At 39.2% G+C, this 23,543-nt stretch overlaps 2 protein-coding genes across 2 annotated transcripts in view; both read right to left on the reverse strand.

Moving 5' to 3' along the window:
• Positions 1-3,846: 3,846 nt before the first annotated feature.
• On the reverse strand, positions 3,847-11,691 carry LOC113163627 (solute carrier family 15 member 1-like). Its single transcript, XM_026362389.1, has 24 exons — positions 11,589-11,691; positions 11,246-11,284; positions 10,912-10,946; positions 10,574-10,658; positions 10,115-10,256; positions 9,785-9,904; positions 9,599-9,698; positions 8,734-8,824; positions 8,558-8,641; positions 8,173-8,255; positions 7,958-8,044; positions 7,786-7,875; positions 7,658-7,702; positions 7,517-7,549; positions 7,333-7,421; positions 6,981-7,062; positions 6,781-6,897; positions 6,513-6,653; positions 6,379-6,425; positions 5,686-5,793; positions 5,467-5,581; positions 5,238-5,375; positions 5,023-5,130; positions 3,847-4,727 (listed from the first exon to the last, which is right to left on the reverse strand). The coding sequence occupies exons 2-24, from the start codon at positions 11,250-11,252 to the stop codon at positions 4,479-4,481; spliced, it is 2,196 nt and encodes a 731-aa protein (XP_026218174.1). The 5' UTR covers positions 11,253-11,284; positions 11,589-11,691; the 3' UTR covers positions 3,847-4,478.
• A 1,446-nt stretch (positions 11,692-13,137) lies between these two features.
• Positions 13,138-23,543, reverse strand: part of dock9b (dedicator of cytokinesis 9b) — a 33,958-nt gene continuing 23,552 nt past the window's right edge. The window contains 18 exon segments of the mRNA XM_026362860.2: positions 13,138-14,146; positions 14,148-14,236; positions 14,835-14,973; positions 15,096-15,196; positions 15,299-15,489; positions 16,017-16,227; positions 17,144-17,290; positions 17,889-18,002; positions 18,312-18,434; positions 19,015-19,121; positions 20,315-20,372; positions 20,528-20,743; positions 20,904-21,017; positions 21,137-21,319; positions 21,457-21,594; positions 21,683-21,798; positions 22,566-22,702; positions 23,206-23,253. Coding sequence (XP_026218645.1) covers positions 14,098-14,146; positions 14,148-14,236; positions 14,835-14,973; positions 15,096-15,196; positions 15,299-15,489; positions 16,017-16,227; positions 17,144-17,290; positions 17,889-18,002; positions 18,312-18,434; positions 19,015-19,121; positions 20,315-20,372; positions 20,528-20,743; positions 20,904-21,017; positions 21,137-21,319; positions 21,457-21,594; positions 21,683-21,798; positions 22,566-22,702; positions 23,206-23,253 — 2,281 coding nt within the window. The 3' untranslated portion in view covers positions 13,138-14,097.

The raw sequence follows: 23,543 nt of genomic DNA on the forward strand, positions 1-23,543 counted from the left end.
TTGTCTGCAGGTAGAGAACCTTCTGTATGTACAAGCACAGTAATTACTTTTGTTCTTTAAACAACACACCGAGCACCTGGAATTAGATTTGTTGGATGCCACGTTACTAATTAATATCCAGTTAATATCCATGGATGAGGGCACATGTGATCCTTGGTAAAATTCATTATTCGAGCAGTAAACAGTGCAGAGCAATAAAGGCTGGACTTACACTTCTTCTCCTGGGCTCCCTCTCATCTTGGTCTGCAGAAATAAGTCATAATTTAAAGTTTGTTTGTTTTTTTCTTGTCCACTATACGATGTCGTTTATACTGAGTGGTTACACCGGTTTGGGATAAAAACTATGGTAGAAATGACTCCTGGAATCGAATCTTTTCCACAGTGAACTTGTTTAACTGCGCTTGAGCAAGTTCACTGTAGAAATAACAACACAACAAGTGTAAGATATGAACAGAAAAATACAATAAACACTAATAAATAAGAAATGTAAAGTCAGGGACAGTCACCAGAGCTGGACTCACCTGCCATGACTGCAGTGTGTGTGTCCTTCAATGAAAAGAGACAGAGACTAATGACCGCTGTCTATGTCCACGGCAGCAAGACTGATCTGAGACTAGCCTCTTATGTAACCTCCCATCAATCCTCCTGCAGCGCCCACTGATCACTGGATCATATTTTCCAGCGGTAACCAATCTGCAAGTGACTTCTTTCCCAACCTCTCGACACATTCTCTCCGTCATCAAGACAATGTGACTTGGAAATTACTTTATGACTCTGTGACGACGTCTTTCCACACAGATAAAGAAGGAGGCGGGTCGGTTCAATATGTTGTTGTCTCATAGCGTTCTAAACTTTTTCTACCACAAGTTTCAGTATTACTGTTGAGTGTAAAAGCAAAAAAGTAGGACACATCCCCTCCTTTAATTAGTGCAGTAAGAACAAACGTTCAGATTCATACACTCTTTCCATCTGTTTTATCTTCACATACTTTAATAAGAATAATTCAAACGTGATATGTATTTAATGTACTTTTCCATGTCATTAATAGTATTGAATCACGGCCTTGAACAGTGTTATAAAGTCACTGAGACATATGCAGCTATAGTTGTTAGTTAATCAACAACTGGATGGAATAAAACCGAGATATAAGATGTGCTGACGTGTGTTTTTTTATTGCTGTATGTGAACAGATATGCATTCAACTTAAAAAGACATAAAACACCCGTGTCCTGATTTGACCATGATGAGACTTAGAAATGACTGTATGACTCACAATGACGACGTCTTTCCTCACAGATAAATAAGGAGACAGGTTGGTTCAGTATGTTGTAGCTTTCTAAACTTTTTCTAGTTTTTAGTATTATTGTTGAGTTGAAAGCAAAAAAAAATGAGACACCCCCTGCAGTAATAAGTACAGTAAGAACAAACGTTAAGATTCAGACGTTATTTTCCTTCAAAATAATAAAATAAGTGTCATTAAAAAGAAAGATGGTGTAGCACAGAGGTAAATATGACTGCAGCTCCAAATTTACTCATATTTACATAAGGGAAAAGAGAAAATCCTTTCTTTCTACTGTCAGATAAAGATACAAGCAAATTATGAAATTGGAAATTTTAGTCCGAGCTTATCTGGAAGTAGGATTTGGACTGTGGGAAAATAAAAACTTAAAATCAGGATGTCTCCAGCGACTCTGAACAGCTCTACTGAGTTTTATTGTAGTTTATGGTGTCTGCGGCCTTTCAGGGCCTCCAGGGTCAACTCACTGTTTGAGTTTGAAGTCTATTTATTCTACTTTTCCAAACTCTCATATGCAAACAACAGCCTGTTTCATCAGTGTCATTAATAGTATTGAATCACGGCCTTGAACAGTGTTATAAAGTCACTGAGACATATGCAGCTATAGTTGTTAGTTAATCAACAACTGGATGGAATAAAACCAAGATATAAGATGTGCTGACGTGATGCTGTTAAAATCAGAGTTTTTTTTTTTTTTTATTGCTCTATGTGAGCAGATGGAGATCCAACTTAAAAAGACATAAAATATCTCACATTTTATTTCATGTCAAAAACTGAAATCTCACATCTATAAAAAGGGCCACTGTCAGGGAGGTGTCCAAGAACCCAAGAGTAGCTCCAAGAGCTTCAGACGTTTCTTACAGAGATGGTATAACCTGCTGTATGAACAAGCATCCCAAAAATCCAACCAGTATCCTCACCTGATACCATCATCACACAGTGAGGGGCCTCTCAGCAGACTGGGAGACTCAGGACTGAGTTACACAGTAAACACATGCACAGTCTAAATCACATTAGCTGTCATGTAAAGGCGTAAGAAGATGATTGAAGAGAATAAAATACAGCAGACTCATTTTTAGAAAAAGAGCATTCAGAGTTTGGAGTTGTTTACTTCAAAACATAAGTTTACTGGCAGACGAAGCTGTAGCAACTACTCGAACAAGTGGAGACTGTAACTGTGTCCTCACACAGAGCACTGACAGCTCAAATGGAAATGTACTGCTCCTCTGGCAGTGATGAGTGAAGTGGGCCTGGTGGATAACTGACGCCACCCACAGGCCAGAGAAAAGGACTTCACTTTACCTGTACAGTCTTTGTTTGAGGCCAGATTTGTGTTTGACACCTGGAACAGACGTTTATCGATCTAGTGAGTGTGACACAGAACCGATCACTGTAGATGGGACAACTAAAGCATTTGTCGTCGTTAAATGATGAAACACTTTAATGATAATGGTTAAAATACTCTTTCACCTTCTACACTGTGGAGGCTGTAACATTATTACTAATTGTTCCAGAGTAAGACTGGTTCAACAGGACAGGGAAATTACATTTACATTTAGTGATTTATCCAAAGCAACAAGTGAGGTACAAGGTAAAAGGCGCTGGAAGTGTACAACAAGTGTTTCTTGTTGAAAACATTTCCAACAGGCTTTAATGAAATATAACTTAATTAATTTAGAAAAACCATAAACACAAAACAGATAAGGGAGTATTCATGTGGAGAAAAAAGGGGAATAAATTATCATCATTCTGTTGCAATTATATGGACTCCAGACCATATTTATTTATGGCATTAAATATGCTTTATGAATTGCACAATTGATTTGTTAGGATATTTAAATCTATACTCACAGTTATCATCCCTAAAAGATCAAATATTTTAAGTTTTTATTTCTTTTTCATTTACCTCCAATACGTACCAGGCTTTCTCCAACTGCCTGAAATCAGTGCAGCATAAATTCAATAATAGAAATACACATAACATTAATTTCAACCTTCACCTTCATAGTAAGAGAACAGATCGATTCTGCACAGGAAAAGACAAATGCTGTAACACAAATTGAGAAAAACCACCTGGAAGTGTTAACCTCGTGGATGATGATGTTTTATAGATAAAGATGTAAAGATATAGCGAGAGCCAGTTCTATGACTGTGAAACACAAAACCAGCCCTGAAACTGACTTAGTGGAAAAGGAGTTAAACAGGGATGAGTTCTCATTTCTCTAAATTTTTGGGTTAAAAAAATATACTTAATTATTTATATTATTAAATATAAATGTATTAATTTATTAATAAAGAAAAAATATAATACTCCCACACAACGTCTGATGCACTTAACGCAACAAAAATAAATCAATCTGACGTTCATGTCTCATTAAACTAAAACATCAGGTTTGTCCGTTCCGGGCTACTGTAGAAACATGGCAGGGAAACTTAATTCTAAGCTAAATACACATTACACAAGCATGTATACACACACTGCATGTCTGATATTAGAAAGTATAAGACAAGGTCAAAGGATGCTGTTTCATGAGTTTAATGAAGCCACTGTTGATGCAGATTGTTTACTGACAGTCTCCCATATGTGTGTCTCTGTCTGTTTTACACCACAGCTTGCCGCCGTCACAGGGCCGTGTTCCTAAAGATCCGAGGGAAATCTGAGCTTCTGAGAAATCTGGAAAATAGCTGAATATTGACTGAATGACCAGTTCGATTTGATAAATTAGTTTACCTTGGAGTGGATGAGAACGTATATACAGTACAATGGTGACAATATGTTACAATACATTTAACATAGTTAGGAAATAAATACAAATTTTGGAATGGTTTCTTTCTGTGTGTATGTTTCTACTTCTACATGAAGTAAAATGAATCACTGAAAAGATTTTTACAACAACAAAAGAACAAATTAATAACCAATACCAACATCCATGGATTTTAATTATGAGTTACTTCTAAAAAAAGGAAGATTCTCAAGGTAGAAAGGCAACAATAGTGTTTGAATTATACTAATACTGTCCACACAGAGCTTAAACATCTAAGCCCTATTTCTGTTCCTACAACTTCTGCACCATTTCACTGAGGTCATCAGTTCTTTCTAACCTCTACATGTGCAGCAGTGCACAAACTTTCACTTACAAAATTACTGACACGCTCAGAAATAAAACACAGATGAAAAGCTTTAGATCTTGGTCTGTTTGCATTCGTCCTCGTCAGAGCTGGAGTCCGAACTCTCTCTCCTCTCTTTGCTTTGCTCTAGTGAATCTTTCCTGGACATCTCCAGACTCTTCCTCTTCTTATCTTCAGGCTCATTCCGGCTAAACTCGGCTTCTATCTTGGCCGGGTCTGTGTAGGTGTAGAAGTAGGCCATGATGGCAAAGATGATGCACACCAACACCAGCAGAGAGGCAAAGAGGATGTACTCGGCCCACTAGTGAACAGAAACACTCTGTGTTAATATCAAGCAAAGCTTAAACAACAGTTGAACATGTTAAGAGGTTGTTTCCCCCATTTTCCAGTCATTATGGTAATCTAACGTGGTTCCAGCTTCATTTAACAGCAAACTTCTTATCAAATGAGTGAAGAGCTTTGAATGCTCACAGACACAACATCACGCTTAGACAGAGCACAAAATATGACATGAATATTCTAACTCAGCGTTACCGTACAAAACCAAATAAACTAGCCAATGCATGTCTCCTAACAGGTAACTATAATCTACCCACCTGATCTGGAAGTTTTGCAGCCTCTGCAACAATCAACACGATGATGTTTCCGACGGCAACAGTTAACAGCCAACCAGCCTGCAGCACAGACTTCATGTTGCTGGGCGCCTTGAGAGTAAAATGAGATTCAACAAAGACATCAAGACATGAACAGTCGCTCCATATTTTATTAATGTTTAGCAGCACTGTGTGTCAGACGTAAGTAAGCTGTGTACCTGTGAATAGGAGAATTCCAGACCGGTGACAGAGAAGACCACCTCTCCTGCAGTCATCAGGAAATACTGAGGAATCTGCCACGCCATGTGGAAGGTGTTAGGTTCTATATCCAACACTTGTTTGATGCCCTGGTGACACTACAAAGAGAGGTACCCAGTAGTGTTAGCCTAATTAAATGAGAGTTGCATTCAACTTAATAATATGACTTGAAATACGTTAAATAGTTACATATTCTCCAAATGTAAAATTTGGGAGGATGAGAAGAGTGTAGGAGCTGCCGAAGCCCAGCTCCTGACTGTAGATACACTCCACTCCGGCGTCATTAACGATCTTGAAGTGAGCACTAACATAACAAGAAAAACACCAGTTAGAGCAAAGACTTGTAGTAATATTATAGTACTATTAAATATATATGGTATTATTATGGTACTTAAATATCCAGCTTACTTTCCCTGTGGTACATTAGCATACACTGACATATTGTTGTAGACAATTGCTTCATAGTCCAGTTTGCCCACCGTTATATTCACAGTTGAGTTATAGCTGTTAAAAAATCTGGGGAGACAGAACAAAGTTTAACTATGCAACACTTAAAAACAAAACTTAATAAATAATTCATCCTATAAATAAAAAGTGGAATAAATAAGCAACAAAACATCTCTGCTTAATTTAATAGTAATAATTAATATTATTATTTTCACACTGTGTAGCTGTGATCTCCATGTAACCAGCTTTGTTTTGTTTTGATTGTGATTTCTGTGTCAAATTGTGTCATATTTCATATTGTGATTTACTGAGTGCTTGAAGCCAGTAATATCATACAGATCATACATTTCTAATAATGTGATTAATCTCCAGTGACTGTTGTTAACTTATTATTTTTACAGTAACATTACCTTTTTATTACATTACCCGTTACTTAATATTAAAGTAAGCTTCTAAATATTAATTTCATTGCATTCCTATGCACTGCATTAAGTAGCACAAAAGCAAATCAAAGCGCTGGATGTTACTGTCACAAAACACAATTGTGTTTTCAATGTAACATATTAAATGTTAAAAAGCTGACAAATCACAGTAACTGCATCTACTTGCATACAAAATACACTCGTGTAACATTAATAACAGTTAGAAACTTGCCTGATAGCATTAGCACCATCTTCCGGTTTTGATTTCATGTCATTGAACTGTAAATAGACACATACGGTATGTTGGAGCAGACAAACACACGTCGTTTTAGTCAGGCTGTTTTCCTATCTAGCACGTATACTCACAAATAAAGTCCGTGGTACGTCGCCGTCCTGAATGATGACCCTGGTACTCCGATTGCCATCCTGTAAACTGATTGGGTAGGAGATACCAGGCCCCAGATTCAGGTCAAAGGTTTGGTCAAAGGTCAGGTAATCGTTATTGGCCTGTAGGAAAGAAGATAACTCAAGATCAGTACATCCTCCAAACTATGAACACAGGCTGTGTAGCCTGTAGAACTTAGAGCAGATCTAGTTCGTTTCAGCAAAGTGTATTTGTTGCATGTGTGAGTACCGTGTACGGCTCCAAGGTAAACTCATTGGTTCCAGCTTGGACGTCCAGCGTTCTGTTCACCACGTTGAGAAACTTCACCTGGCCTTCAGTGCTCGATGGGAACGTCGGCAGGGTTTTCTAGATGATAAATGTAAATGTGTTTTAGGAGGTTGTGTGTTTTTTTAAATTGCACTGTGAGTTTTAGATGGTGGTTTTCTTACATCAATCTGCATCTGGACCAGAGCAGCAGCCACAAAGGCAAGAGCAGCAAAGAACATCCCTACAGTCATCCTCTTCAACGGACTGCAGAACAAACACACATTATGAGTTCATCTCAACACTATATTCAATCTCACGTTATATTAACACATTATATAAGCAGTTTATATAAAACATTGTCAATAAAACATTGTAATGTCTGTAATAAAGCGAATATAGAACTGACAATATAATTAAGACAGTACCAATAATATGACACACAGGTACACAAACTAAAAAATAAATACTTAAAATAGATGAAGATAGAAAACATGAAGACACTAATTTACTATTATACAGGAAAAAAAAACTCACGTGAAGTTTAATTTGCACTTAGAGATCAGCGGGTAGATCACACTGTCCATGATAGGGACCAAAATAAGGATCAGGATAGGGTTGACAGTCTGTTGGGAAGAATGTGAGTCAGTCTATTCTGTCAGTTCACACTAAAATCATAAACACCTCAACACAATAAGTGATGTGCAGACAAGTGTCTCACCTGCATCTGATCAGGCTGGATTACGAGAGCTCCCTGTTGAAGAAACAAAGGAGAGAAAAAACACAGAATCTCATTTTAAGGGGTTTTCTGCAGCTTGAGTTCACAAGATGTGACTGAAAACACTAAAACTGGAACACCTACAAAGTTACCGTCCATAGTTGTTGCCTGGAGAGTCCATCTTGATCCCTGTGGAGGAGAAGCAGCTGTTATTCAGTCCTGTCTTTGGATTCTCTGTTGAAATGTTGCCATCTCAGTAGACTGTACGTTACCTGCTGGTCAAAGAGAGCCCAGAACATGGGCAGAGGGATGTAGAGGAACAGCACCTTCAGCACCATCTTCACCTGAGCAATCAGGAGTTTCTGGAGGACAAGATGAGCAGGATTTAGCCACTGACTGTGCTGTTTGTATTTGTGTTTGAGTGTGTCTGTAAAGTGTACTCACGTCATATTTCTCCTCTGCCCAGTCCATCCAGTGAACTCTCTTAGGGTACTGAGAAGAACGGTGCCTGTATCGGTTCTTGATAGCAAACTGCAGATGGGACAAAGGGAATACTGGCATGAGTATCTTCTCTAACTGGAATGTACAGTATTTAGTAACTGAACCTCAATGTTCACACAGTTTATTTAAGTTTAATAAGTCAGAGGTTCCTCACTCACCCCGATGCATTTGCAGACTTTCACCAAGATGTTGCCTTGAGGGGCGGTTTTATTGTACATACCACTTCCAATGATGAACACAACTGCAAACACACACACACATCACACACACACACACACATCACATATATATCTGATTTTTTACTATATGTGATAGATATTGATCAGGAAAGACGTTGTTATAGACATATAGTCTTCAAGTTAACTTATGTTATTACCTGTTATCTCTATTCAATAAAAATAATGATGGTACCATTGTCTCTTTATTGAGTGCAATTAAGGGTTTATAACTAATGAGTTTCTTAATGGTAAGTAAATAATTTCTTAATGTTTTCAGCACTAAGCTAACACTGTTGTGTAACCTGGCAAAGAAATGACTTCTTACTCAGAGCAACCACCATCAGAGCGGCGGGGACACCAAAGGCCAGAGGGTAGCACTTCTGCTGACTGTGGATGCCGCACTCCTGAGCTGGAAACAACACAATCACGTTTATGAATTCAATATATGTGTGTGAGTAACATATTTCATGTATTGTGATCAGCTTCTGTGTCCAGTCCTACCTCTGAGCATAGGGGTGATGATGGTGGACAGCAGACTGCCAGCATTGATGGACAGGTAGAAGATGGAGAAGAAGGTGCTTCTCTGCTTCTCCTGTAGGACACAGGAAGTTAAACAAGTGTTTGACAGGAAACACAGCTGCATATTTTTAACGTCATGTTGGATGCATTTTTCTAACCTCCTACCCAATTCTTATCCTGTTTTTCAGTGTGATTAATATTACAGAATAATCTTTATCCCTGGCCTTGAACGGTATTATAAAGTCACTGAGGCACATGCAGCAGCGTTCGTATGAGTTAATCAACAACAGGATGGAATCAAACCGAGATATGAGAAGTGCTGATGTGATGGCATCGATAGCTCAGTGAGGTGTTTTAATCGTTGTGTGTGAGCACTGCTTTAAGAAGTCCCCTTCCCCTTTTGTTGTGTACATTTCATTTACAACAGTATTCAGATCCTTTGCTGAAGCTATTGTGGTCGTGTATGTCTGGTGGTGGCAGCATCATGCTATGGGTCTAAGTGGAACGTGAGAGCATCTGTCAGGACGAATGGGATAAACTGAACAAATCTTGGTGTGACAAGCAAGTAGAAATGCTTCTACACAGTAAGGCTCTGAATAGATTTGTATAGTGTAGATTAATGAGTACAACTATAAATTTATCAAAAAATAAATCTACACATACAGACTTGGAAGCATGGGGCGATAAGTATGACATCAGGACCTCATATTTTGAGAATAGTAAAATTCTGAGTTTGTTCTTTTCAGATTTCATAATTCCAAATGACATCAAAATGTTGTTATTTGTGTCAGTCTGTCTGCTCTCATGTGTATACAGAAAGTGTGTATGTGCTTAAGCAACAACCAACCTGATCGTCTGCAAACTGATCTCCACCAAAGGCAGCCACACAGGGCTTGATGCCACCTGTTCCCAGAGCAATGAGGAGCAAACCGACCATGGACAGAGCTCTGGGAAGAAAACACAGCACAGACACAGTCAGTGCACGTCTGTATGGGTTGTGTTTCTGTCACAGCTGTGAGTGTGTTCAACTCACATATGAAAGCCCATGTTGTCAGGGGTGCCATCTCTGTTTGCATCTGTGATATCGTGGATAGCACTTACGGCCATGACGACCTGACCCAGCGCATAAACGATGGACAGGTAAACAATAGTCCTGTGCAGAGGGAGGAGGAGGAAGAAGCAAAGATTTACCAGGTGTATGTACCACATGTTCACAGATAAGATAGACAAGGGTCAAAAATGAAAAGATAAAATTAACAGCTGATTTATCCAACGCTCTACACGGGTTTGATTGTCACGACTTAAGCAAACTGCAAATAAAGTCGTTTTCTGTTAAGCTTCAGGGACAACATTTGAACCTCACTTAAATTTGCCGAGCCATGAATCAGCCACAATAGCCCCCAGGATGGGTGTCAGGTAGCAGAGAGCCACAAAGGTGTGGTAGATGGTGGTCGCAAAGTCATCATCCCATTTGAGGAAGTACTTAAAGTACAGCACCAGCACAGCTACAGAATGAAAAGGTGGACAGGAATGTAGTTATTTTCAGACTTTTTACTGTGTAAAAGGAGATATTATCAACAAAATAAACATAATAAACATGTACGCAGAGAAAATTAAAGGCTCCATTGTACTTCTGTATAAGAAGAACTCATAGCTTCTTTGTCATAAAAAGCAAAAATTAGTTAAACATGGATGTTTATAAGAATAAAACATTTACTATGTTTCCTCTTCCTTCGGATCTTAAAACACTTCACCCTCATCTAGTGATCATAACATGAATCAGCTCGAAGGGAATTGTATCAAATCCAGAAGAACAGCTCACCTCTCATGCCATAGTAGGAGAAACGCTCGCAGAACTCATTGACCACAATGAAAAAAATGCTAATAGGGTATCCGAGGACAGTAGCCTGTAAGAAGGTAGGAGAAAATCAGAAGGATATTAAATCCCAAACAGTGACTGTGGAGCCATTTGTGCAGATATTAAACCTAGTGTAAGGACAGGAACATAATTAATAATCACTTGAACTGGTTCTAATTGGATTTTTTAATCCTCTTGGACGAGTGCATGTGTATTCCTCTTCAAAATGTCCAAACAATAAACAATACATATCTGCATTTTTCATAAATGCTACAAGACAGTAACATAAACATATGTCTTACACATTGTTTCTTGGGCTTCTTTATCTCCTCTTTGTCTGCAAACAAAAATTAGCATACGTCATTTTATGTGTACAGATTTTTCTTGTCTTTTTTACTGGAATATGTATTTTCAATGTAACCACCTGAACACATGCAATAATCACTGTGCAAATGTTTGTACATTTAGTCTTGAAATATGAGTTCACATGCATGAAGCAAGTTCACAGAGAAAACTGCACAAAAAACAAACTACAGCAGAAACATTTCTCTCAAACTTGTAGGAAAAGAAATCTCAAATGTAAGTCAGCGTTTCTGAGAGACCCAGTCATGTGGTTCCCGTCATAATGGGACTTACCTGTCATGGCTGCTGTGTGTGTGTGGGTCCCTGCGAGTCCTTCAACAAAAAAGACAGAGAGACTAAAGACAGCTGTCTAAATCCCCAACAGGGAGACTGATCTGAGACCAGCCCCTTATGTAACCTTACATGAATCCTCCTGCAACGCCCACTGATCACTGGACTGTGGATCATCATCGTCCAGCGCTTCCCAACATGCAATTCACAATTTTCCCAACCTTCCAACACATTCTCATATCATTAACACAGCTGTGTGTGTGTGTGTGTGTGTGTGTGTGTGTGTGTGTGTGTGTGTGTGTGTGTGTGTGTGTGTGTGTGTGTGTGTGTGTGTGTCAATAATTACTTTATGACTCAAGGAACTTGGGTTCAATGCTGATGTCTTGCTTTACAGATAGAGAAGAGGATTAGTCAGGTCAGCTGTTGAGGGTAGATACATTCATCATGTTGTTGTCTTGCAGCTTCTAAGTTTCACTGTTGCTTCTAATAATGCAGAAACTGCAGAAATGATGATGGATGAAATGTTAACACACGAGACACACAAACTAGGCTTACATTTCTAAATAGTTAGAGCAGTAACTAAAACATGACAGTATGCAATATGTTAAAAAGGTTCCAGAAGGATACTGTGAATCCTCATTTCTTGTGTATTTCCTCAATTAAAGACTCACATAAACAATCACACACACTATGTAACACCAGCAGCACTTACACCAGACACATGCGATGTTTAGCATCGACAAATCCCTCAAACAATCGCACAGTTGTCCAGTAAACAAGGTGTGTGTCGGTGTGTGTATGGAGGGGTGGGGTGGGATTAACTGGTCCTTTTTGTGGATTTCACAGGAGTCAGCATCCCGATTTCACTGGTGTCTCCCCTGTTTGTCTTCGATGAGGGTGCAGGTCTGAGCCACCAGTACCCAGTAACATGTACTGGGCTCAGGCCTCTCTGTAGCTCTGCTGGAGAAAAAGGAAAGAGAATAGATAAATGATTAAACATGGACCAGAACCAAAACACTGTGGAAATGTTAATTGTTAAATGTTAATTAAAAAAGGAACAGGTATGTTTTGTTTGTTTCCATCAGTTACAATTATGAGATAATGGTAAATACAGTGTGACAGCAAAGTAAAGCTGTCACTGTGAGTGTGAAATATATGTATGATTATGTATTTACAGACAAATGTGACTGTTCTTCATAGATAAAACACTTAAAATCTGTCAGTTCTGATAACATTTATGTGCAGTAGCTGGTACTGCTACAAACATCTGCTCTTGTCAAAGCTGCTCCACTAAAACAGTTGTCATCATGTTTTTTAATATTAATTAGTATTTACATATAGCAACATAGAAGATCAACAGTAAACACTTTAACATCAATATTTTAAGACTTACCCATAGACATACCCATGTGACACTCATTTTCTGCTGTAAGACAGTTGGGGGTGCAGCTTCTGCTTCACAGATAATGAAGCGTTCTGAGCTTTATCTGAAACTAGATGATGGGCTCAGAGGGTTAGAATCAGTTGAACAACTTGTCTACTTGTTAAAAACACACAGTTAAATGGTTTCAAGTATTTGCAATTTGCATTACCAGAATTTTTCACACACTCCATTAAAGAGTCCGATATAGTGCATCATTATTTTAAATAAATACATGACAATCAGCAGAAATGACTTTGTCAGTGACTACATTTAAACTACATGAGCAAAACACGACATCTGTGATCAGATGACTGCCAGCGCGAGAGCTGCTAGGTCATCACCGGATCAGATAAAGACATGACTTTGAGGAAATTGAGGTTTTCTCAACAGCAGTGATGAAATCTAATATGCTGCAGACAAGTATGAATTTAAAAACGATATAAAAGTTGAAAAAGTGAAGCCTGGACAGAAGCATTATTACAGATTCTTTTTTATTAAACATATTTACATGATAAGTCATTAAGTAAAAATCTTAGTTGTACCTCACAGATAATAAAAGGCATCAACATGACAAAGAAACAGAGGCGAAGATTACAAATTGTCACACCCTTGTCTTACATTGCACATTGCCTCGTCTTTTTCTAATGTCTTTGGCAAGAGTGGTTTTCCATGCAGTAGGTAGCCGTGACTATAGAAAATAGACACGCTTTGTTTTCTTTACAGAAACTACATCGAAAAGGTTGTGATACACTTGGCTTTAGACAGTTCCTACACACATCCTACTGTAAAATAGAGTGAAGAATTCTTTCTAATGTTCAAGGCAAGAGAAAAGATCAATTCTGCACAGAAAAATGCATCTGCTGTAACAGGAAACACATAGAAAAACATATGTAAAAATACTAGAATATATGTACGGTTACAGCAGCAGCATTTATTTATTTATTTATTTATTTATTTGTAGTAAAAACTTTTTTGAAACACTTTCTTATAAACACTGTATATACATGGGAGTCCCACAGTTCAAAACTGATAAGGTTTAGACTTGGGTTAAATGCAAATACTGAAGTTCCTCAGGTTTGTCTTAACCTATGAACAACATGGGGTGGGGCCTAAGACACTAGGACAATAAAGATAATATAATGTTGTCAGTCACAGTACTGGTTGCACACCTGCTGAATTATCAGGCATGGCTCATATATGCTTAGCCCCATTTTACAGTACATAGGATAAAACAAATTAAACAGAAGCCATAAGTTCCCAAATTATTGTTGTCAAAGTTTGAAAGCCAACAGTCTCCATAGGAAACAAGAACAATGGGCCTACTGCTAACAGAGAGTGAGCATCACATTTTCCAGCTTACATAAATAGCAAGAGAAAAAAAATATGGTACAATGTGTCCTCGTCGATTCCTCGTGACTGGCAGGTACTTTGATCAATCATTAGAAGTGGGCTTATCAGAGTATGGTTGTTGATCCATGAGCGTTGGCACCGGTTGGCGTGCCACTGATGGTGTTGAAGATGCCCATGGAGTCAGACAGAGTGCTCCTCGTGCCATCTTCTACAGGATTTATCTGGAAGAAACCGTCAGGTAGAAAAATTATGAAGGATACACTTTGAAAGATACAGTTTAAAATTAGACAGCACACATGTTAAGTATAGGGACCGTAGGAAAATGATTTAACAGAGTGGTTTATGATTATCCTTGTGAAATTACAGTACACATAAATAATAACATCTTGTTTAGTTACACATCGAAGGCTAATTAAAATATTTACATCAAAGGTTAAATAAATATATATTTAGATTTTTGGAAACCTCTTCGTTGATCGTAAACATATCAACTTAATTTTAAAACGTAATTTTCATACAGTCCCTTACTGTCCTACTACAACAATAACTTCCAAGTTAAAAGTAGCAGTACCATCCGATCTGCTCAGGCCAGCACAAAGAGAGCAGGAGATAAGAGACATGGTTAGTAAAGAAGCAACAGGCATCAGTTAAGAATAAATCACAAAGCAAACTGAATAAACTGGTCAGATGAAAGTAGCTAATGCGTCAGACAGAGAAGTTTTTATAGACACAGTGTGCTGGGTTCTAGTTGGGTGGGATGCTGTACCAGCTGATCATTTCTGAATGATACAACACATGCAGCAGAATCTTAATTTCAACCTGCTCGTGCATGATGTTCGACAGCTCTCTGGCCAGGTCCCTGTAGTTGGCCTTCATCTCATCGTGATACTCCTGCTGATCTTCTTTGATCAGCCGCTCGTTCACTCCAAGTGCCTGACCACAGGCGTCCACAAACTGCCTGAAGATTTAAGTGCAAATGTCACTTGACTTTAAAATTAGGAACGCTCTGTCATAGGCAATGGACAGTACAGGTATAAGGTGTAGTTTTATATATCTTTATACATTTTAATTACTGAGTACCTGAAAACCTCTTTGAGCTGTTTGACCTTGTTGTCAGGATATTTCTTGGCACTGCTGTCATCTAAGAAGGCTCTGGCATAAGCAAGGGGACCAGCATTTACCTGGAAAACAAATGGAGGTCAAAGATCGTCAATTACACTGAAATGATCCAAAAGAAGTAGATTGGTTTACAGTCTTTTTATATAACTTCATGACCTTGTTACCTGAACACTGATGCTGCCTTGGAGTTTGAGCTGCAGGCGGATCATGTCCACCTCGGAGGCCGAGCACAGCAGTCGCAGCTCGGCCACCTTGGCACTCATCTCGTCTATGGCCACCTCTATGGGACTCAGATCGGTCTGGTGTTGGTACATGACGGCTATGCGCTTCTTCACGTATGGGAAACAGTGGGTGGCTGGGTAGAAATAGGATTGGAAGAGAAAAATGTGATTTTAATATTCATTAAATATTCATGTGAGAACAGCAACATACTGTACAGGTGCTAGCTTGGCTACTGAGACACAGATCGTCTCCGATATACTATAACGGGCATAACCAGGATATTTTCTAATCTATCTTCATGGAAACACTCACTGCGTAAGTGAGTCTGTCCTAGGTCACTATCAGTCAGTGATTATTAACAAGCCATGATAACAGCTGAACTTTGGGATAAAGTGAATGGCCCAGTACTGTAATAAACGTTGACTGGCCTTATCTGAGTAATGTTTCAGGTGAGTGACATTAGCAAAATACACCTGAGAGGCCTCTGTAATCAACACATATAGATGGGCACATCATTCTGTGTTTCCTGACATTGCTAATGCGATAAGGTTAAATAGAAATATTTATTTTGGTTAATAATTCTACATGAATGCCACATCATAAATCTTCTCCTGCTTCAGCTCGATGTGCAGAGGATGTGTGATTTAATGCACGACCCACTGGTGAGAACGGTCCGTCGTTTACACTGCTCCTCCACTCCGCCTTGCTTCTTTCCCGACACTGTGAATGGAGTCTCAAACACAAAGCGCCGGATGTTGTGGCTCTTCTCGAAGTCCGTCTTCCTATCCTCGAGCTCCTTGTCCTCTAGGTAGGGTGTGACGTGGGTCACCTGGATGTAGGCGTACTTGGAGTCCAGGTCCTTTGGATTTACCTGTGGAGGAAAAGAGACAAAGACATTTGGTTTGAGGGAAAGATTGAGTTTAAAATATCTTTGTGCTCATGTGAATAAATAGTTTAACTCCTTGAAAAACGTCAACGCCTGTGAGTTAACTACGGATCTAAAGTCAGCAGGCCTTTAGAAAAGCATAAAGACTGGATGCAGGGGGAAACAACCTGCTGGTTATAGCCAAATGTTGACCCAATTAGCACAAGTTTCTCCTTGTTTAAAACTTAAAGTTACAAAAGAGTAAAAAACACAACTGGCTGTTCTACAGGGGGTTAGCTACTAGAACTGTCTTTGAAGAAATTAGACTACAACATTGACTCAAAAGACCTACCCTCCCTTCAACTGCAAGAAAGGGAAAATGTGACAGTATTACCATCAACTTTAGTAGAGGGGATTTACTGAGCTTAGAGAGAGAGCGCTCAGCTTTTTGAAACCATTTCAGAACTAAACCCCTAAGAAAACTCACAAATTCCACTGGAAACATCAAAAACTACTGAAGACAATAGTTTTCTAATGTCCACAAAAGGTGCCACTGTGTGACTTCTAACAAATTGCATTATTTTGCCATTTAATATGAATCTGCCTCTAATTTTGCTATATTCAATTTATTATTTACATTTATTAAATACAAGCATGCAAACGTGCACACGTACAGAAAAGTTACGTGAACTGATTTATTTGGCTGAGTCAGGGAAATTCTAAGGAAGAATATCAGGAAAGTAATCTCTGGGTTGTTGGCACATAATTGTGCAGTGAGGATGACTTTTGTCTTACATTTGTCCCTGAACTCTGCTCTACAAACCTAGTGTACTATAACATGCTTTCCCAAGACCATTGCACAACTGCCAGGGTCTACCATTTCCTGGTTCAGCCATATAAACGCACACAAACGTGACCCCACCTTGCCAGAGTCCTGAATGATCTTGACATTCTCTTGGCCGAACTTATCAGAGTAGAGCTTCAGGAGCCTTTGGGAAATCTCAGACAGCGGGGTGAACTTTGGTTCTTTGTAGATGTATTCCTTCCCATCCTCATCTTCAAAGAAGCCCTGAAGAAGAAAGGAAGGTAGTCAGGGACAAGAGCCTGGTCATGAACCCTGTCACTGTGATGGTTGATGAAAAGTCCAGGCATTATCACCTGGACTCATCATCAACTCCCTACTATAAGACGGTGCGTTATTATTTGGTGTTTAGATTTTAAATTAAATTTATCACTTGTTCCAGGTTAATTAAAAAATTACATGAACTAATCTTTTCTCTCTCTGGAAAAGTTCACAGACAAGTGTGTGGTTTAATCACTGGTAGGTGGTAAAGAGGAGGTAAGATGTAAAATTTTGGGGACAATACAGCAATAACATCAGAAAACAGCCAACACACACAGCTACACCCCTACACACTTACCGCAGCCTTGGAAGGCGAGGAGAAAAAAAGAGAAACTTCTATTAAAAAGAGAGTTTCAGCAGGTGTAGAGTCTGATTGAAAGGCTCATATGTGTAAGGGAATGCTCCCATAATGAATGTGTAAGCATGCAAAAGGTGAGAGGTAGGATCCTGCATGTTTTACAAGTGTGGACTAGGTTAGCATTCATGATAATCCAAATTAGTTTGATCATTTAATATATTGCAATGGGAAAACTTGGCTCCTCACCTGTCCAAAGAAGGCCACTCTGAAGTATGTGCCCAGCAGTCTCTTGCCTGTGTGCATCACCTCCATTACTTTAGTGTAGGCACGGTGGAGGGTGTCATACAGGTGTGTTAGTTTCTGTTTGACAAACATTGACAAATAACAGAAATTATCACAAGAACCTACCAAAAACAAATAAACACAATAAAGTAATTTATACGGTGGAGGGTAAATGCAACAGAAAACTGTAAAAGACTATGTGAAAGAACCGGATAGTACTGAAATAAGTATTTAAGTTCAAAGAAATGTAAACATTTGTACTTTTATAAGTGACATTGAAATAATATAATAATATAATATATATGATATTGAATATCAAGGAAAACGACAGCAAACAGGAAGCTGCTGACCACAGCAAAGAATCTGAATACACACAGTGCAGATTACCTCAAAGTCTCTGCGCTGTTCATAGATGGGAATAATGAGCCTGTAGACGTCAGCGATAAGCTCATAACGCTCTGCCTTCCATAGGCCATCAGCACACTCCTCTAACAGCTCCATCAGCACCTCCTGAACACATAAACACACAGAGGAATCACCGTAAACAACAATATGTTTTCTAACCTCACATTTTATTCATGTCAAGTTCAGCTTGTTTCTTTTTTTTGAGTGAACATAAACTAAGCACAGTGTTCCTGCACAGTAGGAAGTGGACTTATCGTCTGCCCTCTTTTTATTGTTGTGATGATGAGTCCAGCTCATAAAGAGAAAAGCTTGGAAGGTAAAAAGCACTTTTCATCGCCTACATATCTGTTGACCAGCTCGTAAAAGCTCAAACATTCTCTGGTCATCACTTTCATATTCACTGTTTTATCAGTTTACCTAAAGAGCTGGGCTCAGGCCTCTGTGTCAACAACTGTCTATGAACAACACAATAAATTCTGAAGTCCAGCTCAGTGATTTCATTGGGAACAACTCATGTAACAACCCTTGTGTCAAAGTCTACCATATTTTCACTTTAGCAATTGATACTCCTCGAAGAGATAAAAATGTTTTATATACTTATAAATGCACAGTTTACACTGAGGACTGGCTGAGACGGTGTCTCCACTATATGGCATGTAGAAAACATCACAATAGAAAATCCAACCTCGTTGAAGTGAACATCCTGCATCCCAACATCCTCCATCATGGCCGCCTCCTCGTCAATGTTTGGAGTGATGACGCGGAAAGCTGAGCAGCCCTGTCTGAACATACCTACAGTGACATAAAGGAAGAAATAACATGCGACAATAGGACATAAGTGTCCGTTTTACTAACAAAATCTTTGCTTTAAAGTAACCTTTGCAACTTTTTTCTATATAACAACAATAAATTTGTACAATTGGATTAATAGAAACTAACTGACTCAGTTAATACTCTCAGTATTCCTGAGAGGAACATATTGGTTCCAAGTTTTATGCAAATACTTCTAAAACTAAAATTGTTTCTTGTTTAACATATAGTAATTTTGTGTAATAATGCAACGACAGTTATATCATAACAAGAGGAGTTTATAATTTTGTAATATAACCTACTTATTAGTAAAGACAAAATATGTCATAATCACAAGAGATAAACTATGTTTTTATTTTTACATGAAAAAGATTAAAACTAATTTTCAAATGAAATAAACTGAATATTTTTGATTCTGTTTTGCTGTCAGTTCGTAGCTTTAGCTTAATTTTTTCCATGCAAATATGTCGTAAATGATGTGAAGTGTGGCTTTGTGATTTGGTGGAGAGAAAGAAATTCTGCTCAGTATTAAACACCTTAAACAGCAAGCTATGACTCTAACACAAACTTTATTTCAACTATCAAATCATCAGTAAGATCAGTAAGGTGTCTCAATGCTGTGCTACATAGAGGAAAAGTGTGAGGGGAGTTCAGCCCACTCTTAAACATTCTGAGCTGACAACGAACTACTGACGTCTATAAAAACCTTTATCATAAAACACCTTATCCTACAGGCTCCTTCTAGAGTCTGAATGCTGTATCCGCTTTGATAAGAGTAGAAACAAGGCAGGGGCTGTTATCTAGAGAGTGCAGCGTTGGAGTGTTTTTAACACGGGACTCAACAGATGACCCTTGAACAAGTGCTCAGGTGTCAGATGAAAGTGTACATTCCTGTGTGTATATGTGTAGGTGTGTGTGTGGAACATGGTAAAAATGCAAATGCACAAATCCTCATTTCTTTTTCTTATTGTTGTTGGTGTGAAGTTTATTAAACTCTAAATTCAGGATAATGTTCTTTCTACTGAATTAACCCTTACCAGTGACTCATTATATGGCCTCTGTAAAGTAGGAACATAAAAATGCTGGAATGGTGCTCAGGAACAGTCAGTGGTTATTTACTGAAAAAGGAGGTGTGCCATTACCAGGAGACGTGCACTCCTGTAGTGTCAACTCACCTTTCCGCCACAGGTATTCAGCCACCAGGGCAGCAACATGCACATAACACATGGCGGCCTGCAGGTGAAGCACACAAGTCACACGTTGGCATAAAATCAATTTAAAAAGCATTAATGTGCTTCATACTGCCTCACTTTGTAAAAGTAGTTCATGTAGATCTACAGCTGCCTCCTACAACTGAACTTAAACCTTAAGTAAAAAAAAAAAAAGACCTCTGAGAGATCTCCGTTCTTGTTGTGGATGCGTGCCATGCTGTCCAGCCAGGTCTTGCGGAGCTCTGGTGTGCTGGTGTAAGACTTGGCCAAGCTGTACTGGAGGTCCACCAGCATCTCCGGGTCGTTCTCGTGTTCCTTCATCTGCTCTGTGGCCATCAGCACTGTCCTGATGCGCTTTGTCAGGTCCTTCACGTCGGATGGAAACGCTGTGTGCTGTAGAGTACAGTAGCAACAAATTAGCAACAAAAAGCTTTTGGGCATTTTGAATATTGTATAATTTTTATATGAAACACTTTTATGGCAAAATAAAAAAAAAAGGAAAATCAAACACTGTTATATGATGATTATTCCACCACTTGCACCCACCCCTCACCTTGATGTTCTTGTCGCTGTTGGCACAGTTGTTGATGATAGAGAGGGACTGCTGAAACCGGGTACCCCCAATGCCGATGACATCAGCAATCAGCTGACTGACAGCAATTACCACCTGGGCAAACACGAGAGGAAGAATATCACAGCTACGCCAGCATGCCACTGAGAGCACATAAGAGAATATATTGTACTGTATGTGCAAAAACGAAAAACAGCACAATCGGGAGCATGTACCTGGAGGTGAGTTCGCACAAAAGACTTGCGGCCTGTGTAGTCAAAGTTACTCTTCATGAGGAAGTAGAGGAGGTGGGCAGCGTCGCTGCGAATGGAGCTCAGCTTGGAGTTACAGCACTTGAGGATTTCATAGCACAGAGAGGCACACATGTCGGCGCGGCCGTCGAAGAAGGTGCAGTGGAACTGGAGGGTGCATGGACAGAGACATGGTGTAAAGCATGCCAAATGAAAACCAAGTTTGGGGCATCACCTGGGTGAATTAATAAAATGATGTGCCAAAAGACATAAGGTCAGGAAGCCAGGGCGGGGTTCTCTTTCACCTTGTAGATGAAGGTCCTGAGTGAGGTGAAGACCTGTTTGAGGGCTGCCTCGGACTGAGGGATCTGCAGGAAGCACAGATGCACCTGGAAAACTTTCTTCATCAGGGGGTTGTGACCCAGGTCTGAGTTGAGCTGCGTCTTTGGAAACAGGAGAATATAAGGACCAAGACGCCGGACACATGATGTATCGTGGTAGCTTTTATGAAACTGCAGTCTTGGGTCATACCTTGAAGCCCATGATGAAGATACTGAGCGTGTCCAGCACTGTCAGACAGACCTCTGTAGACACATTAGCCTCTAGCAGGCACTGGCTGCTCACATCTGCTTCTGTATGGGAGTACACTGCTCAGAAAGCACAGACACAAGGTCACTGTTAGAGATATCACTTTATAGAAGCAATAAATTCTTTCTAAACATAGCACATGAGCTGCCTGGACGTGATTAGTATCAGTGACTAAAGGATTAATAAAGACTTTTACTGACACCACAAGATATTTATTATATTGGAGTAACTCAATAACTTTGTTCTTATCTAACAATTATGTCAACACTGTTATTTTGGTCTCTATAAGGAAATGTGTTATTTATACCTGAATACGTTCATGTACAGTAGGAAGTATTTCAGCCCTGATCCAGCTAACTGTGAATAAACCTTTACAACTTAGGCAGCAGGGATTTAAGTTAAGATAGACTTTATTCAGCCAACGATGGGGAAATTCTTTATTTATTTGTTGCTATTACAACAGATTCAGATGAAATTTAAAGCATGTTTGTGCCCAAAAGGTGCAATTTTAATACCAGAGAACCTTCCTCCGGTTGACTTCTGTCTTCCACAGATTCAGTTTAAGCTTTTTTCTTTTTGCTGCTCTACTAAAATGCTTAAAACACATAAAAGGGGAAAACGTCCTTAAGGGCATCAATACTTTTTATAGCTGCTGTATAAGACAGAACAGGGTTATTCTTTAAAAACTGGACGCTAAGAAATCAATTTATAATGGGCATCTTTTCTTTCTGTGATCTTCAAATGGATTTATTAGTGTTTATCCTAGATCTACATCACCACTGCTGATTGTAGTCACTGTGTGCTGGAGGAAACAAGCAGGGCTTACTGTTATTGAAGGTGTGAGCATTCTCCAGAGTTCCCAGCTGCTGTAGGCGGGCGTGAAGGATCCCAGCTCTGCTACGAGACACAGGTAGAGTCAGACACTTCTTGTCTGAAGCTACAGGCCCTGTCCCCTCCTGGCTCCTGTTGGAGAGAGAAAAAAAAACTCACTGGTGAGTTTAAGAGGTCAGTTAAACTATTGTCACGAGACAGTGGAGTGAACATAAAGAGGAAGAGGAGCAAAAGGACCAGAGTCAGACATTAGTAGTGTAAGAAACAATCTGAATTGTAATGAAGACAAGTGGCATTGTGCCTTAAAATAAACAAAGCAAGATAAAAGACAGCAATCTCTTACCCATGCAGGGGGGGCCCGGGGCCGTGACATTAACCACAAAACAACTCGTCAGCAGTGTTAAAGATGAGAGGAAAAACCGAGGGGTTAAAAGGTTCAGTAATAATTTATGTTTGTAAGTCTGTGCACAGTGTTAAGACATATTACTGCAGAGAAATAAAACAGTGTCAGTGACAGAGAGTTAATTTATGAATTCAGTCTCAGATAAGTGATATCTGACATCATCATGTGACATCATATGTGTGATACGTATGTATCGTACTGTATATCTTTGAACACGATTGATTCACTCTACCTGGTGATGTATCTCTTCCCCATGTATCTGAACTGATGAAGGCACACTCTGCAGGACAGATATGGAGACTTTTATTGGAATCAACAGCATTCGTTCAGGTTTTATTCTCAGATTCACACTAACAAAGTAACAGAGGGGAAATCTAGTAATTAACATCTTATACAGATCAGACTTACCTTTCCCAGAGGTTCTGGCAGCTTACACATATTAACATCTCGAATGCCGAAAGTTTATATAATATGCTGGAAAATAATTTGTTCTGTTCCTAAGTGGGCTTGATGTTAAGACGCTGAATCTCAACAGAAGGCAGCCTGTCAGTAACAACACCCATACTCAAT

This window comes from Anabas testudineus, chromosome 2, assembly GCF_900324465.2.
Source record: "Anabas testudineus chromosome 2, fAnaTes1.2, whole genome shotgun sequence".
NCBI lineage: Eukaryota > Metazoa > Chordata > Actinopteri > Anabantiformes > Anabantidae > Anabas > Anabas testudineus.

What these genes read in the sequence shown, in the direction of transcription:
- LOC113163627 (XM_026362389.1), bottom strand. An exon ending in GGGCAGAGGAGAAATATGAC is followed by an intron (nt 7,876 to 7,957) that starts GTGAGTACACTT and finishes CTTGTCCTCCAG; the next exon opens with AAACTCCTGATTGCTCAGGT. An exon ending in ATTTTACATTTGGAGAATAT is followed by an intron (nt 5,376 to 5,466) that starts GTAACTATTTAA and finishes CTCTCTTTGTAG; the next exon opens with TGTCACCAGGGCATCAAACA.